The following is a 25,414-nucleotide window of genomic DNA, read 5'->3' as shown; positions in this document are numbered from 1 at the left end:
AACTTTCCTCCAACCTTGCACTGCAAGGTCTTTGCTTTTTCTAATCCAAGAGTCGCTGTCCTCAATGTGGCCAGACCAACATAGCCGACTGATCATCACAAGTTCATAAAATTTTTAGTATATTCAACTTCATGAACAGGATATCAGAACTAATGTGTCAATTCTGATTTGATCCTTTATTCCATGTCTGATCGTTGCTCGTTCGTTATGTTGACGACTTGTGAGTGCAGATAAAAATTTTTGAAAAATGTGAATGGTGAAATGAAATAAAAATTAACCTTTTTTTTTTATGGACTTGAAGATGGATGTAAAAATATTGAAATTTTAAAAAGTTTGAAAAAAAAAAAGTCTGTGCTTGTACGGTTTAATCAAGACATTAAAAAAAAAAAAAACGAAAATATTGAAAAAAAAATGTTATATTGTACGTATCCGAATGAAGTTCTCTGAAAAAAGATTTCAGTTAATTTCATTGAGTATTTTTATTTTTATTTATTTTTTTTTTTCAACAAAAAAAGACAATTTGTTATGATACCAAGCAAAAGGTTTGATTTTTAGGAAGAAAAGCTAGTAATAAAGCTGGGGAGGGAGTGTCAGCGCTTTAAACTAAGTTATCTCCCCATAACGTATTCTAAAAAATTCAAAGATATCTACCTTCAACATGCTGTCATAAAAACGTGTTTTTCCACTGTAAAATAAAACTACTTGATCAAATTAAGTGAAAAATTTTTTTCAGAGATCTTCAGTCCAAAACGAATGTGTACAATATAACCTTTTTTTTTTTTTTTTTTTTTTTTTTTTTCAATATTTTAATTTTTTAATGTCTTGATTAAACTGTACAGGTACCAGAAAGTGTATAAATTTCAAGAGGAATCAACCACAACAATTCTGAACAACTTATGAGAATATATTTATCAATCTTTATTCCAATCTCACTGTTTAGAGATGTGATGGGAAACGAAATGTGGCTAAGTCAATGGGTGGAGCCAGCTCAACCAATCAATTAAGATTGGAAACAGCATTTTCTAGGCCTTATTAACTCAATGAGCTGTCAACATCATCATCTTCGTCACCCATTTTATCTTATTTGCCTTCGTCGGGGGTCTGACATTTTCTGACAGTTGTTAATCTCAGCCTCCAAACTTGTTGGTTTTTAGGATTGATTCTGCTAAAATTCCATTTGTTGATCGTTTGCATCTAAGTTTTGTTGGGTCGTTCGAATTTTCACCAACCTTCCAGCTCAAGATCTCTGTATTTTTCTAATCCAAGAGTTGTTTCTCTCAACATGGCAAAACCAAAACAGCCGACTGATCATCATGAGTTGGTCATGGTTTTGTATCTTCAACTTCAACAACTGTGTATCAGAGCTGATATGCGAATTCTGATTTGACCCATTGTTATATATCCATTTAATCATTGCGGGACAGGAGAGCATGGATTGTGTGAGGGTCCAACATTTACTTCTCTACAGTATCATGCGCTGAGCACTGGCATTATATATCCTCGCTCTGATAGTGAGAGGGATAGATCACAATGTCAGGACTGACAACAGCTTGCGGAACTTATCCCATGCCGATCTTATTCAAATTGTAGTATTCGACTCGCAATCACCTCCAGCACTCAACATATCCTCAACATAACAAAAGGAGCCCACAACTTGAAAGGGTCGTTGTCCAGCTTAACCTCTGTAAATATTAAATTAAAAATAATTAATATTACTTGTTTTGATTGGACTAGTGTTCTCATCTTGAGTGCTATTTGTGCAACTTTTTGGTCGATTTGACCTTCGACCGTCGTAAAACATGTTGGTTGTTGTCTTAGAAAAGAAAGGAGAGAAGTTACTGGCTCTGTAGATATTTTCGTACTCTTGAAGGTGTTCTTTGTTTTTTTGGCCGTGGTTTCGTATGTTTGAAAAAAAAAAAATTGGTTGAACAAAGGGAGGCAACTTTAATAAAGATCGTCAGGAGAGTTATCTCCCTTCTATCGCTGAAATTTGAAGGGTGTACAATTTTTGTTTTTCCTAAAATTAGAGGTTCTCAAATGCTATTAATTTCTAAGCTTGGTCTGCTTAGTGATCTTTCGGTTTTTAGCATATGTGCTGCTTCATTGAGTCGCCTGATTTCCCATCTTGCATCTGTCAATTATTTTGACATCATTCCAAATAAAAAAATTGTCAGAACCTGTTTTCACCAATGTCGCAATTCATACTAACTCCTAACTTTAACTGTAATTCACATCAACTCTCAACGCTTCTCAGCTGTCAATAACTCGATTTTCTGTCCTCTGCAATTTGTCTTTCTTATAGCCATATTCCCCTCATATGCAAATTAGTGTCACGTGTGTGTGTGTGTGTATATATATATATATATGTATATTTATTTATTATAATATTTGGGCAACAATTTGCTCTTATGCATGTTTTGTTGAATAGTAGGGATAATTCCCGTTTGTTTTTCTTTCAATCCATTTTTTTCCCCTTTGGCAGGCCCATGTTGGAATGTTCTGTTCAAGTGTAAAAAGAATTTTGCCATCATTGCAAACGTTTTCAACTTCCATGAGTCGTCTTCAGGCGAGCGATGAAATTAAAAATTATGTTTGATGAATTTATTGAAAAGTCGTTTAAAATCGTTTAAAATTATTAAAAGCACTTAAGTGTGCCTTCCCTTTCATATTAAGCCTGATTGATGGCCGGTTTGTTTATGCAAATGAGTAGGGCTTCAGTGATTGGAAGGCGCAGATCACAATGTGAGACTGCTAAAATGGCAGTGTTTTTAATTATAATGTTTCTAAATGACCCCCTCCCCAACACAAAGTTTTCACGAATGCTCCAATTCATGCTGACTCTTAACTTAAGCCGTAATTCAGAACATCAACTCTCAACATCTATGCTCCCCATCGGCTGTCTATAACTCAACATCATGTCTTTTGCAATTCGCCCTTCTTATAACCACTATTCCCCTCATATGCTAATTAATGCCACACACACACACACACAGAACCCATTTACAAAGGTTAGTTTTTCTTTTCACTGATTCTGTCACCTGACAGGCTAAACAGTGTTGCTACCACTTGTGTGAGTATTGTTGCAATATTTTGGACGTATAATGGGGGTATGATCCCACACAGTCGGGCAATTCTATTTATAAACGATGCTGTTAGGAACTGACGAATCGAATTAATTCACGTTCTGCTACCAACCAATCAGAAACCAGAATTGCTTCATAAATATTAAACCTTTCTGTAGTAATTTCGCATGTTTTTTCCGTCTCGACACGGTAAGAATATTTTGCTCTGTGGAACTGTCTACTGCAAACCAGTCACCTCTCAGGACTTGTGTGTAACAACGAACCATCGGAAACTGTTCTGTCTACTGCAAACCAGTCACCTCTCAAGACTTGTTTAGAACAACGAACCATCTGAAACTGTTCTGAAACTAAACATGGCTTACACTTCTAGCATTTTCTATTACAATCTCAGTACAAGGTTGGCAGTTAGGTGAACTTTCCTGTTCTTGATGCCTAGTAAATAAATGTTTTTTTGTAAACCATTTTGTAAATGTTTTTTTTTTTTTTAATATTTTTTTTCATTGGCTTTTTACAGATTGAATATCGCTGAGTTAAGAAATCATTATGAAATGTCACAGAGCCAATTACCGCAACCGTTGCTTGCATCCCCGAGCATTGATCCCAACCTTGATGCCGATATTCAAAACTTGGAACTTTATAATATTGACTTGCAGGTGAGCAAAATCGTTTTTAAAAAAACAATAATTGGGTTTGAATTGCCTCTTATTCCTACAGATTAAAGAGATGGGTTTAGGATGACACCATATTTAATGTCAATCAAATGACATACAATCATTATTATTATTCATCTTTTATTATTATTATTATTACTTGTCTTTTATTTTTTTTCTTATTTTTTTATTCACTATTTCTTATTATTCATCATTTTTCTTTTTCTTCATCTTTTTCTTATTCATTTTTCCTTTTTCTTATTATTTATCTTATTATTATCTTATTATTTATCTTATTATTCATCTTATTATTCATCTTATTATTTATCTTATTATTCATCTTATTATTCATCTTATTATTTATCTTATTATTTATCTTATTATTCATCTTATTATTCATCTTATTATTCATCTTATTATTTATCTTATTATTTATCTTATTATTCATCTTATTATTCATCTTATTATTCATCTTATTATTCATCTTATTATTCATCTTATTATTTATCTTATTATTCATCTTATTATTCATCTTATTATTCATCTTATTATTCATCTTATTATTTATCTTATTATTCATCTTATTATTTATCTTATTATTTATCTTATTATTCATCTTATTATTCATCTTATTATTCATCTTATTATTCATCTTATTATTCATCTTATTATTTATCTTATTATTCATCTTATTATTCATCTTATTATTCATCTTATTATTTATCTTATTATTCATCTTATTATTTATCTTATTATTTATCTTATTATTCATCTTATTATTCATCTTATTATTTATCTTATTATTCATCTTATTATTCATCTTATTATTCATCTTATTATTTATCTTATTATTCATCTTATTATTCATCTTATTATTTATCTTATTATTTATCTTATTATTCATCTTATTATTCATCTTATTATTCATCTTATTATTCATCTTATTATTCATCTTATTATTTATCTTATTATTCATCTTATTATTTATCTTATTATTTATCTTATTATTCATCTTATTATTCATCTTATTATTCATCTTATTATTCATCTTATTATTTATCTTATTATTTATCTTATTATTTATCTTATTATTCATCTTATTATTCATCTTATTATTCATCTTATTATTCATCTTATTATTTATCTTATTATTCATCTTATTATTCATCTTATTATTCATCTTATTATTTATCTTATTATTCATCTTATTATTTATCTTATTATTATCTTATTATTTATCTTATTATTTATCTTATTATTCATCTTATTATTCATCTTATTATTTATCTTATTATTATCTTATATATTTTCTTTTATCTTTTCCTTTTTCATCTTTTTTCTTATTACTCATCTTTTTCATTTTATTTATCTTTTTATTATTCATCTTTTTTCTTTTTATTATTCATCTTTTATTACTAGCGTGGGTGCCCGGCGTTGCCCGGGTGTTTGGAGGTGTATAAGAGAAAAAAAAAGTTTTGGTAGGGAGGTAGGCTTGAACACGAAGCCTTGAGGAAAATAGTCTGATAACTTACCATGATGCTACAGAGGAAGAGAAGTGATAATGGTTGAAGTTAAATGTTTAAGAAAGCAGGTGCTTAAACGAACGTCAAGGTGCGGTTTTCTAGATCAAACATCACGCCATAGTAGGAGAGAAGTGAAATCACAGTGTAAATTTTGTAACATAAAAGTTGCTGAAATAAAAGATAGATGCGACCTCATTTCATAAATCGTAGATATTATAATCTAGGAAGTATATAAAAAGTTCTAAGAAACAGTGCCCATCCCCACCGAGCCCCCCCCCCTCCCGCCTCCAAAAGCCTTTGCCGGACATACAAAAAAATGCACACACACATTTTCGCTTTTATACTATGGATTATTCATCATTTTCTTATCTTTTTTCATCTTTTTTCTTTTTATTCTTTTTTCTTTTTTTTCCCTTTTTTTTCATCTTTTTCTTTTTCTTATTATTTATCTTTTTCTTTTTTCTTTTTTTCTTCACCATGTCCGTTTTACACCCTGGCATGTATTTTACAAATTGATTTCCAAATCAACCTAGCTAAATCTATTCTTATCACTCCCTCCCTCTCATCCATTCTTCCAACATCAAAGCTCCTTATTCTACATACATCTGGCTATACTATCAAAATTTAATCTTTCTCTGAGCTCATCAGATCTGAGCTTGCATTTAAGACTTGCGTAACATATTAATTGTATCGTTCTCATATCATTTCTCTCCATGCATCACATCCTCCATCTTCACTGGCCAGGTTTCACTTCATACCTCATGTTTTGTACACATGCCTGATAGACTCTCCCCTTGGTTCACAGTGATAATGCTTTGCTAGTTAGTAATGACAAAAGTTCTCTGAACTTGCTCCATCCACTTCTTTCACTTGATACACTTTTTATTTTTTAATTGCATTTTCACCTTGGATGTAGGGGGCTACTATCTGGAACATAATTTGCAGAGATACTATGTAGGGAGTTGAGCAGCAAGATATCTGTGTACATTACACTTCTGCATGTCAGTACAAACAGAAGCAAAAACCCGGAAGGGAATTCCAAAGTCCAGCAGTCTTTGGGAAGAAACTATTAGAGTAGAAGGCTTTCTTACATCTAAGAATTTCTACTGTGTAGGGGTGGGATTCTGCTGTTTGTCGGGTTTGTTTACGTTGAGGTGGGACAAGGGCTTGTAGTTTGTTGGACTACCATTAAAATACTGATAAAACAGGCAACATTTTCTCCTCATCTGAATTCTCATCCATCTTTATTGTCTTATACATCTTGCACACAAACTGGTCATCATCTCTCAACCTATCTGTAATTCAACTGTACTACTTGTGCATCCGATGCTTGCATATAAAATTGAGTTGTACTTCCTTACTATAAACTGAACATGGGAATTCCTCTCTTTCCAGGGGATTAATGGCAGTTCCGTTTGTAGTTATTCAAATTACTTTCTTCCGTAGTAGGAGATCGGCCATAGATCGTAGATCTGCACATTCCAGACTACATTATAACTATGCAATTTTTACAGCTACGCACCTAGAAAACAGAGCTACTAAACCTGACATAGTGATATACGGCATAATCATGTTCGACACACCAGTTCACATCAAATCACCGAAGTTAAGCAATGATGAGCCTGGCCAGTATCAGACGGGTGACCATTTGGGACATCCAGGTGCTGTATGTGCTCTCCGCTTATCTCAGCATTGTTTCCAGTCGTCCTGGACTTCTCCTTGCTACTGGACTCAAGCAGTGCTGATTCAGAAGAGGTGTGGTTGGGGATTGCGCAACCATTGCCTTACGATTACCCGCACAGCTGCCCTTACAGGGGGTATCCTTTGTCTTTCGAAACTGAATGGAGGCATCGTATCATAGTGATATGAAACAAGCAGAAAGAAGCAACCTTAGTAGAAGTTAGTGTTCCCAATGATGTTAAGTTAAACGGTGCTGAAAGGGGGGGGGGTAAAATAACAAAATACCAAGATCTTGTGTGACATGAAAAGAAACCGGAATCTTAGGAAGCTCTCCATCATTCAAGTAATTTTTGGAGCAACCAAACTCATGAAAAAGAATTTTAAAAATTACCTCGCAAATATGATGAACCAAGTGCAAGAGAGATATAAACAAGTTTACTCAAACGAATGGTTAGAATCTTAAAACGATCTCTTGGTTATAATGTATGAAATAACAGGTGAATGTCTAGAATCTGGTAGGATGTCCCATCCTCAGCTAGAACAAAATGATGTGAAAATTTTTAAAAAATAAATAAATAAAAATAAACAAATTTTTTTAAAAAGTGAAAAAATCTCCATGGAAACTTTTTACTTCAGTACATGATTGAAGAATTGACATTTTTCAATATTAAAAAAAATTCCAAACTGTTTATATTCTTCCTTTATTAGTTTGAATTTATTGTCCGATTACCTTTTCTGGAATCTTCTATGTTTGATGACGTGACTGTTGATCCATTTCGAACACTACTTAGCCTATTCCATTTCTATGAAACTAAAAGAAAATTATTTTTTTTAAGTAGTTTCCAAATGACATCCCCCCCTTTTTTGTGGTAGGAGAGAGTGTTATCCACTTTGCAATATGAATTGAATTTAAAAAAAAAAATACAAAGCAAACTGTTTGTCAACCTTCAGTTTGTGAAAAAAGAAAATGAAAATATTTTTCGTAAAATGGAACTGCTTCACCACAGTATTGCATCTCTGATCCTAGCGCTCGTTTTACAAGCACGTCCACAGAATGTGCTCCTATGGGTTTATTGCATGTGTAGCCCCTCAGTGTAAACACAGACATCCCAACCTGACTAGCAGCAAAATCCCACCCCTTTATTGTAGAGGTACCCGAATACAGGAAGATTTTCTACTCTAATAGCTTTATTCCTCACTGCTTGACTTTTGGAATCCCCCCACTGCTCCCTTTCTTCCCGACTGTAGTAACATTCAGAAATTTTAATGTAATGTGAACAAAGATGTTGGTTCTCAACTTTTAACCTAGGTTGACCCCTTTAAATCTGGCCCCTATAACAGTAGTTCCTTATATTCCAATGGCAATATGCCTTGTTTAGTGTAAAGAAAATTTATATATATAGTACCACGCAAAAATATTGGATGCATTACATTTTTCTTAATAATTAGGGTTCAAGATTTTACCTAAAATTTGATCATATTACTATCCAAGTAATAATTAGTAATTACAAAATCAAAGTTTAGAAAGTTTATATTTCAGGAAAAATATAAATTAACAAACACAAAAGTATTGGATACATTAATTTAATTTTTGGTTGCATAGTCTTTGTTGCGTTCAGCTTCCAGTCACTTTCTATAGTAACACACGTTTTTTGTAGGTATTTTGTGCCATTTTTCTTTGCAGGATCCTTCTAGTTGTTGAATATTTTGTGGATTCCTCTTGTGAACATTGACCTTCAATATTTTCCACAAATTTTCAATTTGTTTTAGATCTGGAGATTGGCTGGGCTAAATAAGAACGCCAATTTTGTTATTTTTAAACTGTTCTTTGGTTAGTTTGGTAGTATGTTTGGGATCATTGTCGTCTTGACCCACGAAATTGCTATTATGTCTCAACAAATCAGCATATTTCCAGAGGTTTTTCTCCAGTACATACGCCCATTCATTCTATCATTTATCATTCACCAGTACCGTTGGATGAAAAACACCCCCATACCATAATTGAACCACTGCCAAACTTCACTGTAGGAATGATATTCTTTTTGTTGTAGGAGGTGGTGCCATTTTTCCGCTATACCTGTGTTGCTGTGTTTCTTTCAAAGATTTTGATTTCTGTGAACTGATTATCTTGTTCCAAAATTCTTGTGATTTCTTCCCATATGTTTTAAAATAATTCAAATGTGATTTGACATGTTAACGCTTCAACAATGTTACTATCTATATATATAGAAAAAGAGAAAGAGAAAGAGAGGTATTTTAAATAGTTATAGCAGCATTTGCAATATGAGCTTGAGTAAAAAAAATTTTTTAAAAAACTCTTGCTCTTTCATTTATTTAAAATGAAACTGTCATCTCTTTTATCTGTTTCAACTGTAATCGTCTTCTAAGACTTTTGGTTTCAATTTTAGAATTTTTGTTTTACTGTTTTATTACAAAAAATGATCCAGTAGAAAAATCATCACAAGTAAAAATAGAATTTATCAAACTCTTAAGTTTTATCATATGTTTTAATGTAGAAGAGTTGTGCGACCAGTTTAGTATAACAAACTGACTTCTCTCCCCCTGACTAAAATTAAATTAAGGGTAGGTCATTTTAAAACCGAACGTAATTGTGAATTATTTTTTTTTTTATATAAAAAATGCATTTAGCTCATCTATTTAGTGGATTATTTTTCATAAATTCTTGGAATTTATACTAATTTCTGCATGACACGTAAGTACGTAATAATGTTTTCACCTGAAATGTGTTGGTTTAAAAAGATTGCCGATGCAAACATGCACCCCCACTTTTTCTATGTTCAAGACTGACAATTTGCTGTCTCTCTTATAGAAGGGGTTAGTTTATTGTGAATCATCTTAGGCGCCCTCACTAAGGAATACCGATGGCGCTACCCATGCACTTTTTGCTGGTCAGAGTGCCCTTCCTTGGGGTGCTGACTTCTCAATCCTATTTTCTGACCCTAATGTCTAAGTTCTTGCAGTGGGAGAGAACTAAATACCTGCACTGACAATAGTGCATTTTTTTATTCTTGAATTTTACAACATTTTTTGTTAATTTGATGCGTGTTTTTGTTTGCTTCATGCATGTGCAGATGTGTGCCTCATTGTTGATTAATTTTAAGTGATGTTTTATTCGCTTCTATTATTTTATTGCCGTGTTTTAGGCCCAAGTGACGCAGTTAAATGGAGAATTGGCACAAACGCGGATACGAGAACGGGAATTGTTACAGAAGGTAATGATGTGCTTTTTTAATAATACTAATCGAATATTTGTATTACAGACAAAAAAATTTTTTTTTTTTTTTCATTTTAAAATAGACGAAAACAACAAAGTATGAGGTTGGGATTTTTAGCTAGAAGCAAAGTGTAGTATCTGTTTCAATACTACACTTCATCTTTTCTGTCCTTGGTCAGCGATGGAGAACTCCTTCTAGACTGACACAATTCTTTTTTTTCTTTTTTGTTCCAATCCAGAGTTCTGCTCTTTTGGCAGCAGGATTTTCTCCACATTCAGAACCAATGTTGTGTCCAACTCTTCCCTTGTGTGAAGACAAGTAAATAGGAGCAAGTAAAGCATGAGTTGTCTCCCCTTATTATCACTACTACTTGAATCATATAAACAAAGATAAAAAAAATTGATGAATTTTGAACAAAACTAACAAATATATATACACTAGCTGTACATACCCGGCATTGCCAGGTAAAAAAATCATATTTTAGGTGAAGGGTTTAGTCACATACTATACACCAAATATCCTTAGTTGTTATCATTTTCCTGAAAGTTGACAATATTTTGGATTTTTAGAAGTAGGGTAACCTGGGGTAGTTCCATACCCACTCGGCTGAAAAGCTGTTCAGTTAAAGGGAATAATTCATTGCTTTAAGAAACTCTTCTCAAGAAGGAGATGCGTTTGTAGGTGAGTTCCTCTCAAAGTACTGCAGCTGCCTCTGCTGTCTATAGTGAACATTAGTTGATTTAGTTACACAATTCAGAGCTATCCTGAGGTAAGCACAACAATTCCACTTTTAAGTCATCTTTATACTTATAGTTATGTGCTCTCTACTGTTCTACGTTTGTTATTTACTTTGACTTATATATAAAAAAAAAACAAGAAAGAAAACTAAAAAGAGTCTAGGAGTACTCTGATGTTGAATTTATGCTTTGTCAGATAAACATGTGCTTTGGGATATCCCCCCCCCCTGGTTATGGAATTTCATAAAGAATTCAAGCACATAAACTACTAGGTGTTTAACATGAAACCGGCTTCCCTTCAACATATTTTAGCCTCTCCCGCCATTTCTTACTAGTGAATTTGCGATTGTTCGATATTTTGTCAATCTTATGATTTAAGGCATTAAAGGATTTCTTCATGAGTAAATTGACACGGATGCTGGCTAGGTCTGAAAGAAACAAAGTCCATCAAAAGGCAGTATGGAGAGAGCCTGACCACAGCTGAATGTCTGCAGCAATTTTAAAAAGATGAAGAAGAGAAAGCAACAAAAAAAGGGAGGGCAGGATCTCAAGTGCGATGTTAGGGGAGAGGAAGAAAGACTCAGAATACCGGTATGAGAAGCAAAAAAGTAGTGATGGACAGCCAGGTGCTGACACCCCAGAACCAGACGTGACATCGCAGAGCTACAATGAAACAGCGATTACCTGGACAGTGATAGCGACTCTGAATGGATTCCTTCCAAAGCCAGAGAAAACATCTTAAAAGTGTATCTGCTGCTATGAAGTAAGATTTGTGCAGTTTGCCTTTTGTAAAATACAATTGACAGTTGAACATTCTCTCTTCGCCTTTTTTCTCTTTTATAGGCATGCACATACTATGATATTAAATAAATGCTCAGTTTACTGGTTGGCTTTATTTCTATCTAAATATGTTGATATTTCCCATATTATGCAATTGTCAAACGAAGGGTATGGAATTACCTTATTTTCATATGTATTCAATGATTTTTTTCAAAGTCAACTTTTCCACTTTTCTGTTTGATCTTGGTCTGTTGTATGAAAACTGAACTGGTTGTATTTTTAAAAAATCTATATCAAGAGTTTATATGCCTTACCCAAGAATCAGAATTCAACAAAAAAAAAAAATATCATATTGAATGGCGATAGGTTACTCTATAAAACATGGCCATCTGCATCTATAAAATTCAAACAGGGAAATAAAATTTCATGGCTTAAAGGGAAATAACTTAGGTTAGGTGAAAACTTACTTCAGTTTTTAACCACAGCTGATATTGGTTATACTAATAATTAAAAATAAATAAATAAACTTTATATAATATTTCTGATTAGAATACTTAAAACAATTATATTACTAATTTCCATTAAAAATTTATACCTCATTAGTAAAACACATTTTCTTTGATGTAATATGCAAATGAGATAATCTTTTAGAACGTTGATTTCTTTTGAATAAATAGTATATATATATATATATATATATATATATATATATATAAATCATTTGTGAAATAGTGTTCCTTTTGTATATATAAACCAAATTGTGGACAAACAGAAATATGATTATAATATATATATATATATTATAATAAAATCTTATTTTATTTTTATATATATATATATATATATATATATATAGTGTTGGGACAATGAATCGGATAAATTTATTCCTATTTTCCAATACCAAAACGATTCTTTAAGCGTCTTTTTTATTTGATTTTGTTTAAAAGTAAAATCATCCATTGCTGGTAATAATGGTAAAATACTAAATATTTATTGATTTTAAATTACCAGTAAAGCTAAAATCGATAGATCATCCTCCACAAGTGTAATTTTACGTTTAGGAAAATATCTGCATAACTAACATTTGTTTTTACGAAAATCGAGACAAATAACAATCTTATAGTTAAATAATTAGAGATTTATAAAGAATCGGAATTGGTAATTGTATCAGAATCGGGAATTAGCACAAAATCGGTAATTGTATCAGAATCGGGAAAAATATTGGAATCATCCTATTACTAATTATAATATATATATATATATATATATATATATACAATGTATACTCACATTGATTTTGATGTATGAGGTTCACATAACATTTGAGAAGGATTGTGTAGAACCGTCCACATTTTTTTTTTTTTTTGAACACTTGCTAATCTCAGTCAGAATAACTGACTGAGATTAGCAATTGATTAGAGAGCAGAAAAAAGCTCTCAGGTTTTAGATTAGTTTTCCTTCTAGATGCATATTTTAACAAAGACTAAGAGCGCATCCCTTTCAGTGGTTTTAAATGTGCCCCCAGATACAAACCTGGAAATTTCTACATTCCGGCGCAGTGCATACAGCGCCTAGTATTCCCAAATGGTTACTCATCTGGTATTGGTAAAGCTGATCGTTACTTAATTCAGATGATTTTATGAGAACCAGTATGATTATGCTGTGTGTTTGTGTGTGTGTGTGTGTGTGTGTGTGTATATATATATATATATATATATATATATATATATATCGATGCCTCCGTTTAGTCTTGAAAGACAAAGGATACCCCCTGTAGGGGCAGTTGCGCATGTAATTATGAGGCAATGGTTGCACACCTCTCTTGAATCGGCAATGCTTGAGTCCAGTGGCAAGGAAAAGACGATTGGAAACAATGCTGAGATAAGTGGAGAGCACATACAGCACCTGGAAGTCCCAAATGGTCACCCATATAGTACTGACCAGGTTCAGTGTTGCTTAATTTCGGTGATCCAATGGGAACCAGTATGTCAATGTGATTATGCCATACTTATGGGATGAAACTAATATATATTATGTATATATATGACAAAAGTCTATATTACAAATTTCAATATGTCAACCATCTTACCGGTTATTTCTTTAAGTACATTCTTAATTATTATGTCAATTCTTTAATTTATTCCACCATCAGAAGAAAAAGCACTCATCAAATTTAAAAGAAAGTAAAGGCATGTGGGCATGATTACAAAATCTGAAAATCGGAAGTGAATTTGCAATTGTTTTTTTGTTTTTTTTTTGTTATGCCATCTTTGAATTTTAGTGTAGAGTTAAATTCACATATTAATAAATTGTATTTATATTGATAATGGTAAAATCCGTAATGTATGTATTTGTTTCTTTTTATATGAATCTATTGATTGGTCAGATCACTATGGACGGACGTCTTGACATTTAAAAATAAATGTTTAAATTTCAACGATATTTCTCACAGTTAAAGTTGGCTGTGTGGGTTTGTTCCTTATTAAAGATGGCTTCTTGGCCGGGTTCGAATCTCCCGACCAACGGTAATCATGACATCATACATTGATGATTCCTAAAGGAATGAAACACTAGTATTGAAGGTATTTAAAAAAAATTATTATAGTAAATAATTATGTCAGCCCCTTTAAGAGCTTGGTTCTTATTGGTGACTTAAGCTCGCATGCATAGATCATGATTTTATAATCATTAGATCACTATTGCCGGACTTCTCGACATTTTAAAATAAATGTTTAAATTTCAACAATATTTCTCACGGTTAAAGTTGGCCGTGTAAGTTTGTTCGTTGATAATGGAGTCAGAGATGGCTTTATGGCCGGGTTCGAATCTTCCAACCGGCGTTAATCGTAACACCCTGCACTGATGATTTTCAAAAGGACGATGAGAATAATGAAAATAGCATTCCAACAAAATAGAGAAATAAAAAAAGGAACAAACCAAGTTATATGTTCATGAACGTTTCGTTTTTATTGCAAGACTTCTTCTGGATGAATGAAATTAAGAAACCAAAACCCCAGTACAAATATTTTAAAATATATTTTTGATGTAATGAAATGTATGACCCTGTTCCATTTCAAAAACAGAAGTCAGAAATTCAAAAAAAAAAGTGGAAATTGTGAAAGAGAGTAAGATTTTTTTTTATATCATGTCATAAGGCCGTTAATATATTTTAAAAGCTATGATGCAATTCATATTCTTTGTGGAACAAATATGTCCGTTATAATTCAAATATGGATGTGTAAACTGAAATGAAATGAGTGTATTTTTGTTATGTAATTTATTGACTGATTATATGTATTAATTAATGTAGGTGTTTTCTATGGTGTAAGAGAATTAACCTCTGTCTAAAATTAAATTATGTTCTTTTAAGAGAATTAATATATAATATGTGTGTGTCTTTTGTTTTAAATGTTAAAAAAAAAAAAAAATTGATTTTTTTTTTTTAACATTTGGAAATAATTTTCTAACACGGTAGAGGAAGGCTACCTTCTTTGCAGCAGCTCTTCTTTGTATTTTGAAAATTGTCTATCAGTTCTCTGCCTTTTTATTTAAATCAAGAAAAAGCGGATTTCCACTGAAATCGCACAAACCTCTCATAATATGAATTTTCAGATTTACTTTGTTTTTTAAATAAGAAAAAAAAAATGTTAATTTTGCCATGAAGATTTCAAACAATTCATGGTGGGGGTAAGAGAGTTAGATGACTCTTGTTCCTATTTACTTGCCTCCCTACGAGGGCAGAGTTAGACACAAGGTCGGTTTTTAATGTGGGGAAAATCCAGCTCCCCAAAAAGGGGCACTCTGGATAGGAACAAAAATAAAAATTGTTTCAGTCATGAAGGGTTTCTCCTCCACTGACTGAGGACAGAAAAGGTGTAGTATAGTATCAGAACAGATACTACACTGTGACTTTGGCTCTTGTTTCATCAAGGAATGTCCTCCTCTCACATATGTCATCAGTGACTTTTTCTTATAAGTTGATTGAAACTGATTGAAGTTTTTTGGATTTTTCGGATTACTGTGCTTATCTTGAGTGTTATTTTCACGTTTTGGTCGATGTAACCTCTGACCTTTTCAAGTATATCATGTCGAACTTGGGAATCTGCACAGGATTTAAAACAGAACTTTTCATTTTATCCACGGGGGTAGCATACTCTCGTTCCATCAGCCATGACCAGGTAAAAGTCTTACATAATGCACAGTTGTATTTTTGAGTGCCGCTCATGATGAGGATTGAACCTTCAACCTCCAGAAGAGTGCAACTTGCAACTGAATTCTACCAAATATTTTATCCACTATGCCACGGGTTATTGCAGAAAATAACATGAAGATGAGAACAGAAATTTGAATAATTCAAATAATATTGATCGAAGCTTGTCAGGACATGGTGCTTCCCCTAGATGAGACAGCAACCAGTGTTAACATGATTCTATCGTGTGTGTGTATATATATATATATATATTAGTGATGGGACGATTCCAATATTTTTCCCGATTCCTTACTAAATTCCTGATTCCGATTATTTATAAATCTCTAAATATTTAACTATATAGTTGTTATTTTCCCCGATTTCCATAAATATATATATATATAGAGAGAGAGAGAGAGAAAGTCATCCACATACAGTACTGGTTCGCTGTTTCACACCTCATCAGTGTGGCTAGACAAGCAACTACCTCAAGCCAGGATCAAAACCCGGCCGCCCATATGACAGTCGGAGCTTTTAACTGTTACACTATTTGGCTGCTGCTATGCGGGCAGTGAATTAACAATATTTTGACATTGTCCAAATACCTAAGCTTAATTTGTTTACACAAGGAGCACATATATAATTTCGTAAGTTATGAAAGTATCTTCCCATGGCTTCCCATGTGGCAGGGATATCTCTAGAGAAGATCCTAATTTACCCTATATGTGCTTCAGGGTTGCACTTGCTAACACCACTGCATTTATATTTGCCCTCTATAGGCCCCACAACAGCGGAGTTACTATCTTTAAGAGCATATCTGAGAAAATAGACCACATACTGTCTTCACATCCCTCGGCTAACATCCACATCTGTGGTGACTTCAACGTCCATAACGTGGAATGGCTGACCCATTCAAATAAGACAGATGATGAGGGGAGGTTTTGTCATGATTTTGCCATTGCTTATGACCTCACTCAGATTGTTCGCGAACCCACCCGTGTGCCCGATACACCCAATCAATATGCAAGCCTCTTAGACCTTTTTCTTTCAACTTCCCCTGAGCTATGTTCATGTACCGTTCATTCTCCTTTAGGATCCTCCGACCACTCCGTCGTATCAGTTAAGATAAAAACAAAATGTAAGAAGCCATCAGACGTACCCCTCCACCGTACTGTATACCGATACTCTATGGCTGACTGGGATAGCTTCCGTACATTCATATCTGACTTACCTCTGCACTCCATGTTTAAAAAGGAAGTGTCCTCTATAGTATCAGATCTGACCTAATGGTTAATTGTAGGCATAGACCAATTCATACCATCAAAAAAATTCCAACAAAAACCCAACAGCCAGCCATGGTTCTCCCCAGAATGTGCTGCTGCTATCGCGCACAGAAATCACTTTTTCCATAACTACCAACGTAATAGATGCACTGAGACTAAAGCTGCTTTCAGGACTGCCAGCAACCACTGTAAAAGAGTAATAAAAAATGCAAGAGAGCTATATGCCCAGTCTGTTAAATCCAAGGTAGCTGATCAGCGGCTTGGTTCCCACCAGTTTTGGCAAATAACAAATAGGATCCTGAACAGAAGTGTGCGTTCTATCCCAACCATTATCAATGGACCAGAGGTTATCTCGTCAGCGTCAGACAAGGCCAAACTATTTGCAAAGAACTTTGCAGCTAATTCTACCCTATGCGACGAAGGCCATCAACTCCCCATATTTCCTCCTATAACACAGAACAAGCTAGGTAATATACAAATATCCGTGCATGAGGTCGCCAAGCTAATAAAAAACCTAGATTCCAGTAAAGCAACTGGCCCTGATGGCATCCCAATTATAGTGTTAAAAAAGCTTCAACCAGAACTTGCTCCCATACTTACGAAACTATTTAAGCGCTGCCTTAAGGAGAAGTGCTTTCCGACCCCCTGGAAGACCTCATCAGTTTGCCCTGTATTTAAGAATTCAGGTGATAAGTCATCTCCCTCTCAATACAGACCAATAAGTCTTCTCTGTGTTATGAGTAAGTTACTGGAATCAATATTAAATAGAGAAATAGTCAACCACCTCAGCAGAAACAACCTTCTTAGTGACACACAATATGGTTTCCGCTCTGCAAGATCTACCGCAGATGTGCTGACGGTTATATCCCACAGGATTAGTGAATCTCTTGACAAAGGCTTCCTTTCTAGGGCAATTGCTCTTGACATATCAAAGGCCTTTGACAAAGTATGGCATAAGGGTCTACTTCACAAGATTTCCAGCTACGGTATAACTGGAAATGTTTTCTCAATCATTAAATCATTTCTCTCCGATAGGCTCATAAGAGTAGTGGTAGATGGACAAAAATCGGAGGCCTGCAATATAAATGCTGGAGTCCCTCAGGGGTCAATCCTCGGCCCAACTCTCTTCCTGATCTACATCAATGACCTCCCTAAACACATACTTAAATCATTCGTTGACATCTATGCTGATGACACGACCATCTACGGCAACACATCAAAGGCTGTAAATGACGAAGTTCTCTCGGATTCTCTCTCCTCTGATCTCGAGCGCGTGGTTCAGTGGGGGAAGATGTGGCTAGTTACCTTTAATGCATCTAAAACCAAACTCCTATCCTTACATCATCAACACTCTGATCCCCAGCTGGCATCAATTGTGATGGATGGCTCTCGTCTGGGTGAAGCCCCGTGTTTTGACAAGCTTCTGGGTTTGACCTTTACTCCTGATCTGAAATGGAACACGTACATCCAGTCTGTTGCCAAGGTCGCAGGAAAGATGGTGGGATCCTTCTACCGCTCCAGAAGATATCTCACTACTGATGCAATTCTCTATCTATATAAAAGCCAAGTACGGCCAAGGATGGAATACTGTTGCCATATCTGGGCAGGAGCTGCCAAAAACAGCCTATCATGCCTTGACAGAGTACAAAATAGACTTCGTGGTTTAGTGGGGGATGCCCTTTTCTTTACCCTGCAACCCCTCTCCCACAGAAGAGACGTTGCGAGCCTATCCTTGTTTTATCATTATTTTCATGGCAGGTGCTCGTCTGAACTCCAATCCCTGGTCCTCCCTCGCCAAACTTTCACGAAAAACACCCGTCTAGCTGAATCCACTGTGAAAAATTTCCCCCACTCTATATCTGTGCCTAAATCAAAACGCGGATTTCATGAGCAAAGCTTCTTTCTTAGAACTGCACGCCTGTGGAACTCTGTTCCGTCTGCCTGCTTCCCTCCGGACTACAACTTGGATGTCTTCAAGTCTAATGTTAACAAATTCCTAATGAACCGCCCCCCTAATTAAACACTTCATAAAATCTCCTCACTAACGTGATGTACTTGCAATAACCCTTATCCCTGAGTGGCTTCCGGGCCTTGATAAGTGGTGATCACTGTGTAAAAAAAAAAAAAAAAAATCTATCTATTTAATATTTAGGTTTTTTCTTAAAAACATCCGTTTCCCGTGACTCACTCCGTATCATAAAATTCATTTTTTAAAGTATTGTGCAAATTAGTTAACCTTTATGAAGTTGGTTGCATAACCATGACTGAGTATATTGAAATGTTTGGTTTAATAATTTTTAATTAGAAAAAGTAAGCTTTTAATATCAATGTCAGTGCGTCAAAAACCCAACTTTATATGTATGCACATATAAAGTTGTTTTTTGGGTTTTTTTGTCACACTGTAGGTTTTTGAATCTCAGTTAAATATTCTGTGATGTGATTTTAATGGTGTTCCATTTTAAAGATTTTGAAAGAATTTATATAAATTCATTAAAACACTTTTATACAAACAAAAGAACTTAACGTGATCCACTTGTGCTACCCCCACTCATTTCCCTTAACATGTTTTTGTTCGCCATTTTACTTTTTAATTGTAATGCACTAAATTTTTTTATATTCGATGTTGGTTACTCTTATGAGTGTGTGAATGAAAGTCAGTTCCATTGATTAATCTATATAATTATAAAACCCAGGATTAATATAATTATGTTTTTTTTTTCTCTCTCTCTCTCTCTCTTTTTTCTTTCTCTTTTTTCTTTTTTTCTTTCTCTTTTTTCTTTTTTTCTTTCTCTTTTCTTTCTCTTTTCTTTTTTCTTTTTTTTCTTTCTCTCTTTTTATTCCTCTCTTTTTCTTTTTTCTTTTTTCTTTTCTCTTTTTTCTTTTTTAAATTAACGAAAATTTTTTTTTTGATATAAAAATTTATTTTTATTTTACTATTCTCAAGTTAGATACAAAAAAGAAAATATCATTTTTGTTCATATTTCATGCCGCAGTAAAGCTTAATTTTTAAAAAACTTTTATTCATCTCAAATAAGGCATATTTTTCACTGCAACCAAAAGGGCTACTTTGGTAGAGGCAACCTGGATGGGGAGTTGGGTCGCAAAGTTTTTGCTCACATTATGTCTAAATTTTTGTATGTTGGTACAGCTCGGAAAACAGGAAATAGTGTAACAGAGGTGCTGACACGTGTTAACAGAAACCGTTGCCGCTGTGTGACACATATGCGAATGACCAAGCTAGTGCACAATGTGATGTCATAGCAGAGGAGAAAAGGGAAAGAAAAGGAAAGAGAGAAAAAGACAGGACGTGGTGGGAGGATTAGGAAGGTGTGCCAGCATGAGATGAACGTGTGACGGGCTGGCGAGGACATGTAGATATAGCAGGGTTTTGTAAACTACATGGCAAACTAAGAGACTTTAAAAAACAAGATGCAATGCATTGTTTTGGAAAGTAACATGAATAAATGCCTTTTATTTCAACTAAAAAAATGAAATGAGTTGAATTTCTTTCCTTTTTGTTCCTTTGTGATTGTCTCTACACGCAATGTGTGGATCTGAGTGTTAAAATGTAGCGACACGACGATGGAGATTAACGACCACATTACAATAGAGAGAAAGTTCTAAATGTGAACATTTCAAGGAAAAAAGTTATCGAAGTGGAAAATCTTCCAGCATCTCGGAACCTCTATAGTGAAGAGGTGGGATTTTGCACATAGTCGGTTGGGTTGGGAGTATTTTTTGTTTAGGAAGCAGAAGGATAGTGAGTGCATTGATAAAAATTCAAAATGGCGTAATGGAAAAATATTAAAGGTATTTGCAGCTTCTCTTCTAATTTCCGGATTGTAATCATGTCAAATCACACTTCAATTCCTTTTGACGGATTGATTGTTGCTATTTCTTCTGATGAGTTAAGGGCATAATAGATTCACTGATTGATATAATAATTAAGTGATTGATTTTGCGCTATGAAACGGATACTGTCAAGAATTGTATAAGTCAACTGAATTGAAGGAATAAATTATAAGATGGTCAACATCATGAATTTTGGAATAGAACGTTTTGTCATTTATTCTTTCTCTCTCTCTCCCTCTCTCTCTCATATATATATATATATATATATATATATATATATATATATATATAATCTATAAAAGTGAACGTGTTTCCCTACGCAATAACTCTGTCAATTTTAAGTCTACAGACTCGAAATTTGATATACAGGGTACTGAGATTTGGAAAAATCTTTGTGATCGGTTTTCAGCCAGAAATTTGGCTGTTAAGGGGTCAAAGTTCAAGGATTTGACCTTTGAGAACTCTACCAAACTCCTCTGACAATTTTGGGTCTAAACACTTGAAATTTTAGATATAGGTTCCTTGGACATGGATCTAACTTAATAACTTGATTTGAGCCCAAAACAAATCTTAAGGGGTCATAATAGGGGTCAAAGTTAAAAAATTGACCGCTTTTTCTTTTCTTTTTTTTTTTTTTTTTTGGCTCAACATACACCTCCAAACTCCCGGGCAACGCCGGACTGAAATGCTAGTATATTATAAAACAAGGATGCAGCTCTGTGAGGAAGTGACACACATTTGGAATTTTGCAGTAATTTGTTAGTGAATCATCTTTCTATAAGATATTTTATGTTTTCTTTTCATATTTTTCGTTTTTAATTTTTTAACTCTATTAGAGATATCTATCTATCTATCATATAGGGATATGCTATCGAGTAACTCTCGGCTGGTTCTACATTTTTTGTGTGCGTGTTGTTTTGCCTCTTTACACATCTGTGACAAAGCGTGGATGTGCGTATGCAAATGCATGCAAAATGATGTCACTGGAAAAAGGACGTTAGAGATGGGGATGACGTCACAGCCACAACAAAAAATCCCACGTGGTGGCAGAATGAGGAATAAAGGTCATTTCTTAAAAGCTGAAACAAGAGTTGAAGTTCTTTCCTATTCTTTGTCTTCTTTGTGACTAAGTCTTCAACGTGTGGGTCCCAGATGTTAACATGATTTGTAGTAGCCTTCGTTGTAGGGTCTACGAAGTTCAGTTCATTGTTAGATGTTGAAACCCTTCTCTTCCTACAAAATGTTGAAACCCTTCTCTTCCCAGCAAAATGTACTATTAGATTGGAAATTCTTTTTTCACCTTGTCTAATAGGAAGTGGCTAGTGGTTGGAGCACCAGCCCATATGTAGCAACAATGCTCCATGCATGGGCAAATAGTGGCTTTGTGGAGATTACGATACTGGCAGGTGTGAGATGATTTCTAGTCCACTAAGGGAGTTCAACAAGCAGACGTGGCAACATCTCTGTATTTATCCTACATCAACTAACCCAAGAACTCTCATTCATTCTTTCAGTGTAGCGATACAATCAAAATCCCCTCTTTTATGCATATTTCCTTATACTGCCCAGATTTAATCTTCTGTTGCAATCAACAAATTTAAGCGTCTTGAAGTCTCACATTACACATCATTCTCATATCATTCTTCTACATGCAACGCATGTCTTCAACCCTCACTGGCCAGATTTCATTTCTATATATCGTCACATTTCGTTCACAAGCCTGATAAACTCTTGACTTGGTCAACAGTGCTAGTTAGTAATGACAGAAATTCCCTGAACGCCATCTGTTCCTAAGTCTTGCAATCACACTAGCATTTTCTCCACCCTCGTAGTATCACACAAGGTAACAAAATTTCTTGACAACTTCAATAACTTTGTCATCCAAATATATTTTCTCCACATCTGAATTCTCATCCATCTCCATTGTTTTATACTTCTTACACACAAACTTATCATCATTTCTCAACCTGCAATTCAACGGCATTTCTTGTATCCAATGCTTACAAGTGCCAGCAAAAAATTGAATTGCACACAACTCCTTTTCACAAGTGTGCTAGTGTGTTTTAATTATTTTAATTATTATAGTAAAAAAAAATAATTATATATATATATATATATATATATATATATATATATATATATATATGGAAAAACTGTTAATTGGTAAAAAACTGAAGAAGGTGCTCAATACTATTGCAGAGCAAATATATATTTTTTATTACCGTTTTATCTGTTTTAATTACACATGTTTCTGCTACCGGATCGTATTCACGATCTAGCAACAGATGATGAAAAAAAAACAACTGTAAACCCATTATTATTATTTTTTTTTTCATCGTCGTCTTCTAATATTGTCTTTCCAAATCATAATAACCACTTCTGTTCAAGTCTGACGAAGTTGCTGGATCGTGAATACGACCCGGTAGCAGAAACATGTGTAACTAAAACAGATAAAACGGTAATAAAAAAATATATATATATTATTTACCATGATAATTATTATTTTTTTTTAAAAATACCTACAGACATTAGTGGTTCACCCTTTTTGGAATCATCAGTGTAGGGTGACACAATTACTGCTGGTTGGGAGATTCAAACCCAGCAACGAAGTCATCATTGACTCCATTAACAAAGAACAAACCGTCTCGGCTAACTTTAACTGCGAGAAATATTGTTGAAATTTAAACATTTATTCTGAAATGTCTTAACGTCTATCAGATTGATCTAATGATTATAACATCATGATCTGTGCATGCGAGCTTAAGTGACCGACTTTATTTCAATTGTAATATATATATATATATATATATATGTGTGTGTGTGTGTATATAATTTTTGTATATATATATATATATCAATCAAGGCAATGGGAATGAAATGTTTACCTGATACAAGCAAGTGTAAACTTCAACCTAATATTAATATATTAATGCCAACCAAATAAAAAAGCTCAATGCAAACATAATAGGGACTAAAGTTTGTCAAAAGGAAAAGAATACCCCAAAAACAATTTTTTAATTTTCAAAATTGTTTTCGGAGTATTCTGTTGAACAATAAATTTACTTACAAACTTTAATTTACGTGATTTCTTTTCTTTGTATATATATATATATATATATATATATATATATATATATACACACAAAAAAACAGTCACCACTTATCGAGGCCCGAAGGCTACTCGAGCATAGGAATTGATATATATATATATATATATTTATACATACTAGCTAGCAGTTTGTGACGAGGAGTCGGGTGTGATTCAATTTTTTTCTCGCACTTGTAAAAGAGAAAAATAAAAGGAACACACCAAGCTATGTGTTCAACACATAGGATGCCTCGAAATAAAGACAAAATGTTTATGAACACATGACTTGGTTTGTTCCTTTTTTATTTCTCTACTAGCATGGGTGCCCGACGTTACCCGGGTGTTTGGAGGTGTGTGTTGAGCAAAAAAAAAAAAGAAAAAAAGTGGTAGTAGGAAGGCAGGCTTGAACCCATACTGCGAAACTGCGAAGGAGGAAAAGAACGGGAAAAAAACGTGACGTCTTTACTGTTACGACCACCACGAAACCAGAAGTGATGTAGGCTTAAATTAAGGCTAGACAATCGAAAAGAGGGGATGACTTTCAAAATTATCGGTGAAAAAAGCGAGCCCTCCCTGTAGAAAAGTGCCCAGTTGAGGGTGAAGAAATTAATGTTTTTAGCCAATTTTTCAGTCTGAAGGGTCGAGCTTCAAAACGATACTGATCTTGTGAAAATCTGTCGCCCCTGTCAAAAGTTTTAGGCAGACATGCAAACATACATACATACACTTATATATTGGTAGCTCAAATTTTCGACCCAAACCGATTAAAAAGCTGGCTCTATCTCTAAATACCCTTTATGTAAAATTTCAAATGTTTAGACCAGAAATTGTCTGAGTAATTTGGTAGAGATCGCAGAGGTCAAATTTTTAAAAACTTTGACCCCCTATTATAACCTCTTTACATTTATTGTTTTGGGCTCAAATCAAGTATTAAGTTAGATCCATGTCCAAGGAAATATATCTAAAATTTCAAGTGTTTATATCTAAAATTGGCGGAGGAGTTTGGTAGTATTTTCAAAAGTCAAACCATTGAAATTTGACCCCATAACAACCACATTTCTGGCCGAAAATGGATTACAAAGATTTTTCCAAATCTCCATACCCTGTATATCAAATTTCGAGTCTGTAGACTGAAAATTGACAGTTATTGTGTCGGAAATGTACACAGACAGACACACACACTTTCACTTTTATAGATATATAGATTTCGTGAGAATACTATTTTCATTATCCTCATCATATATATATATATATATATATATATATATATATATATATATATTTATATATATATGGTAAAAAAAGTCAGATCA

General features: G+C 33.8%; 1 protein-coding gene across 5 annotated transcripts in view; it reads left to right on the top strand.

Moving 5' to 3' along the window:
- The window catches only part of LOC145263827 (uncharacterized), a 242,305-nt gene that overhangs the window by 157,494 nt on the left and 59,397 nt on the right, over positions 1 to 25,414 (top strand). For all 5 annotated transcript variants that reach the window (XR_013864604.1, XR_013864602.1, XR_013864603.1 and 2 more), the window contains 2 exons: positions 3,598 to 3,736; positions 10,101 to 10,169. Coding sequence is in view for 2 of the 5 variants with exons in the window: in XM_080120894.1 (XP_079977020.1) it covers positions 3,598 to 3,736; positions 10,101 to 10,169 (208 nt within the window). In the remaining 3 variants the exon portion in view is untranslated. The remainder of the gene's footprint in view (positions 1 to 3,597; positions 3,737 to 10,100; positions 10,170 to 25,414) is intronic.

Source organism: Euprymna scolopes, chromosome 39, assembly GCF_053919585.1.
Source record: "Euprymna scolopes isolate OS-2025 chromosome 39, ASM5391958v1, whole genome shotgun sequence".
NCBI lineage: Eukaryota > Metazoa > Mollusca > Cephalopoda > Sepiida > Sepiolidae > Euprymna > Euprymna scolopes.
The sequence above is the reverse complement of the archived record's forward strand: the minus strand, read 5'-3'. Positions and strand labels throughout refer to the sequence as shown.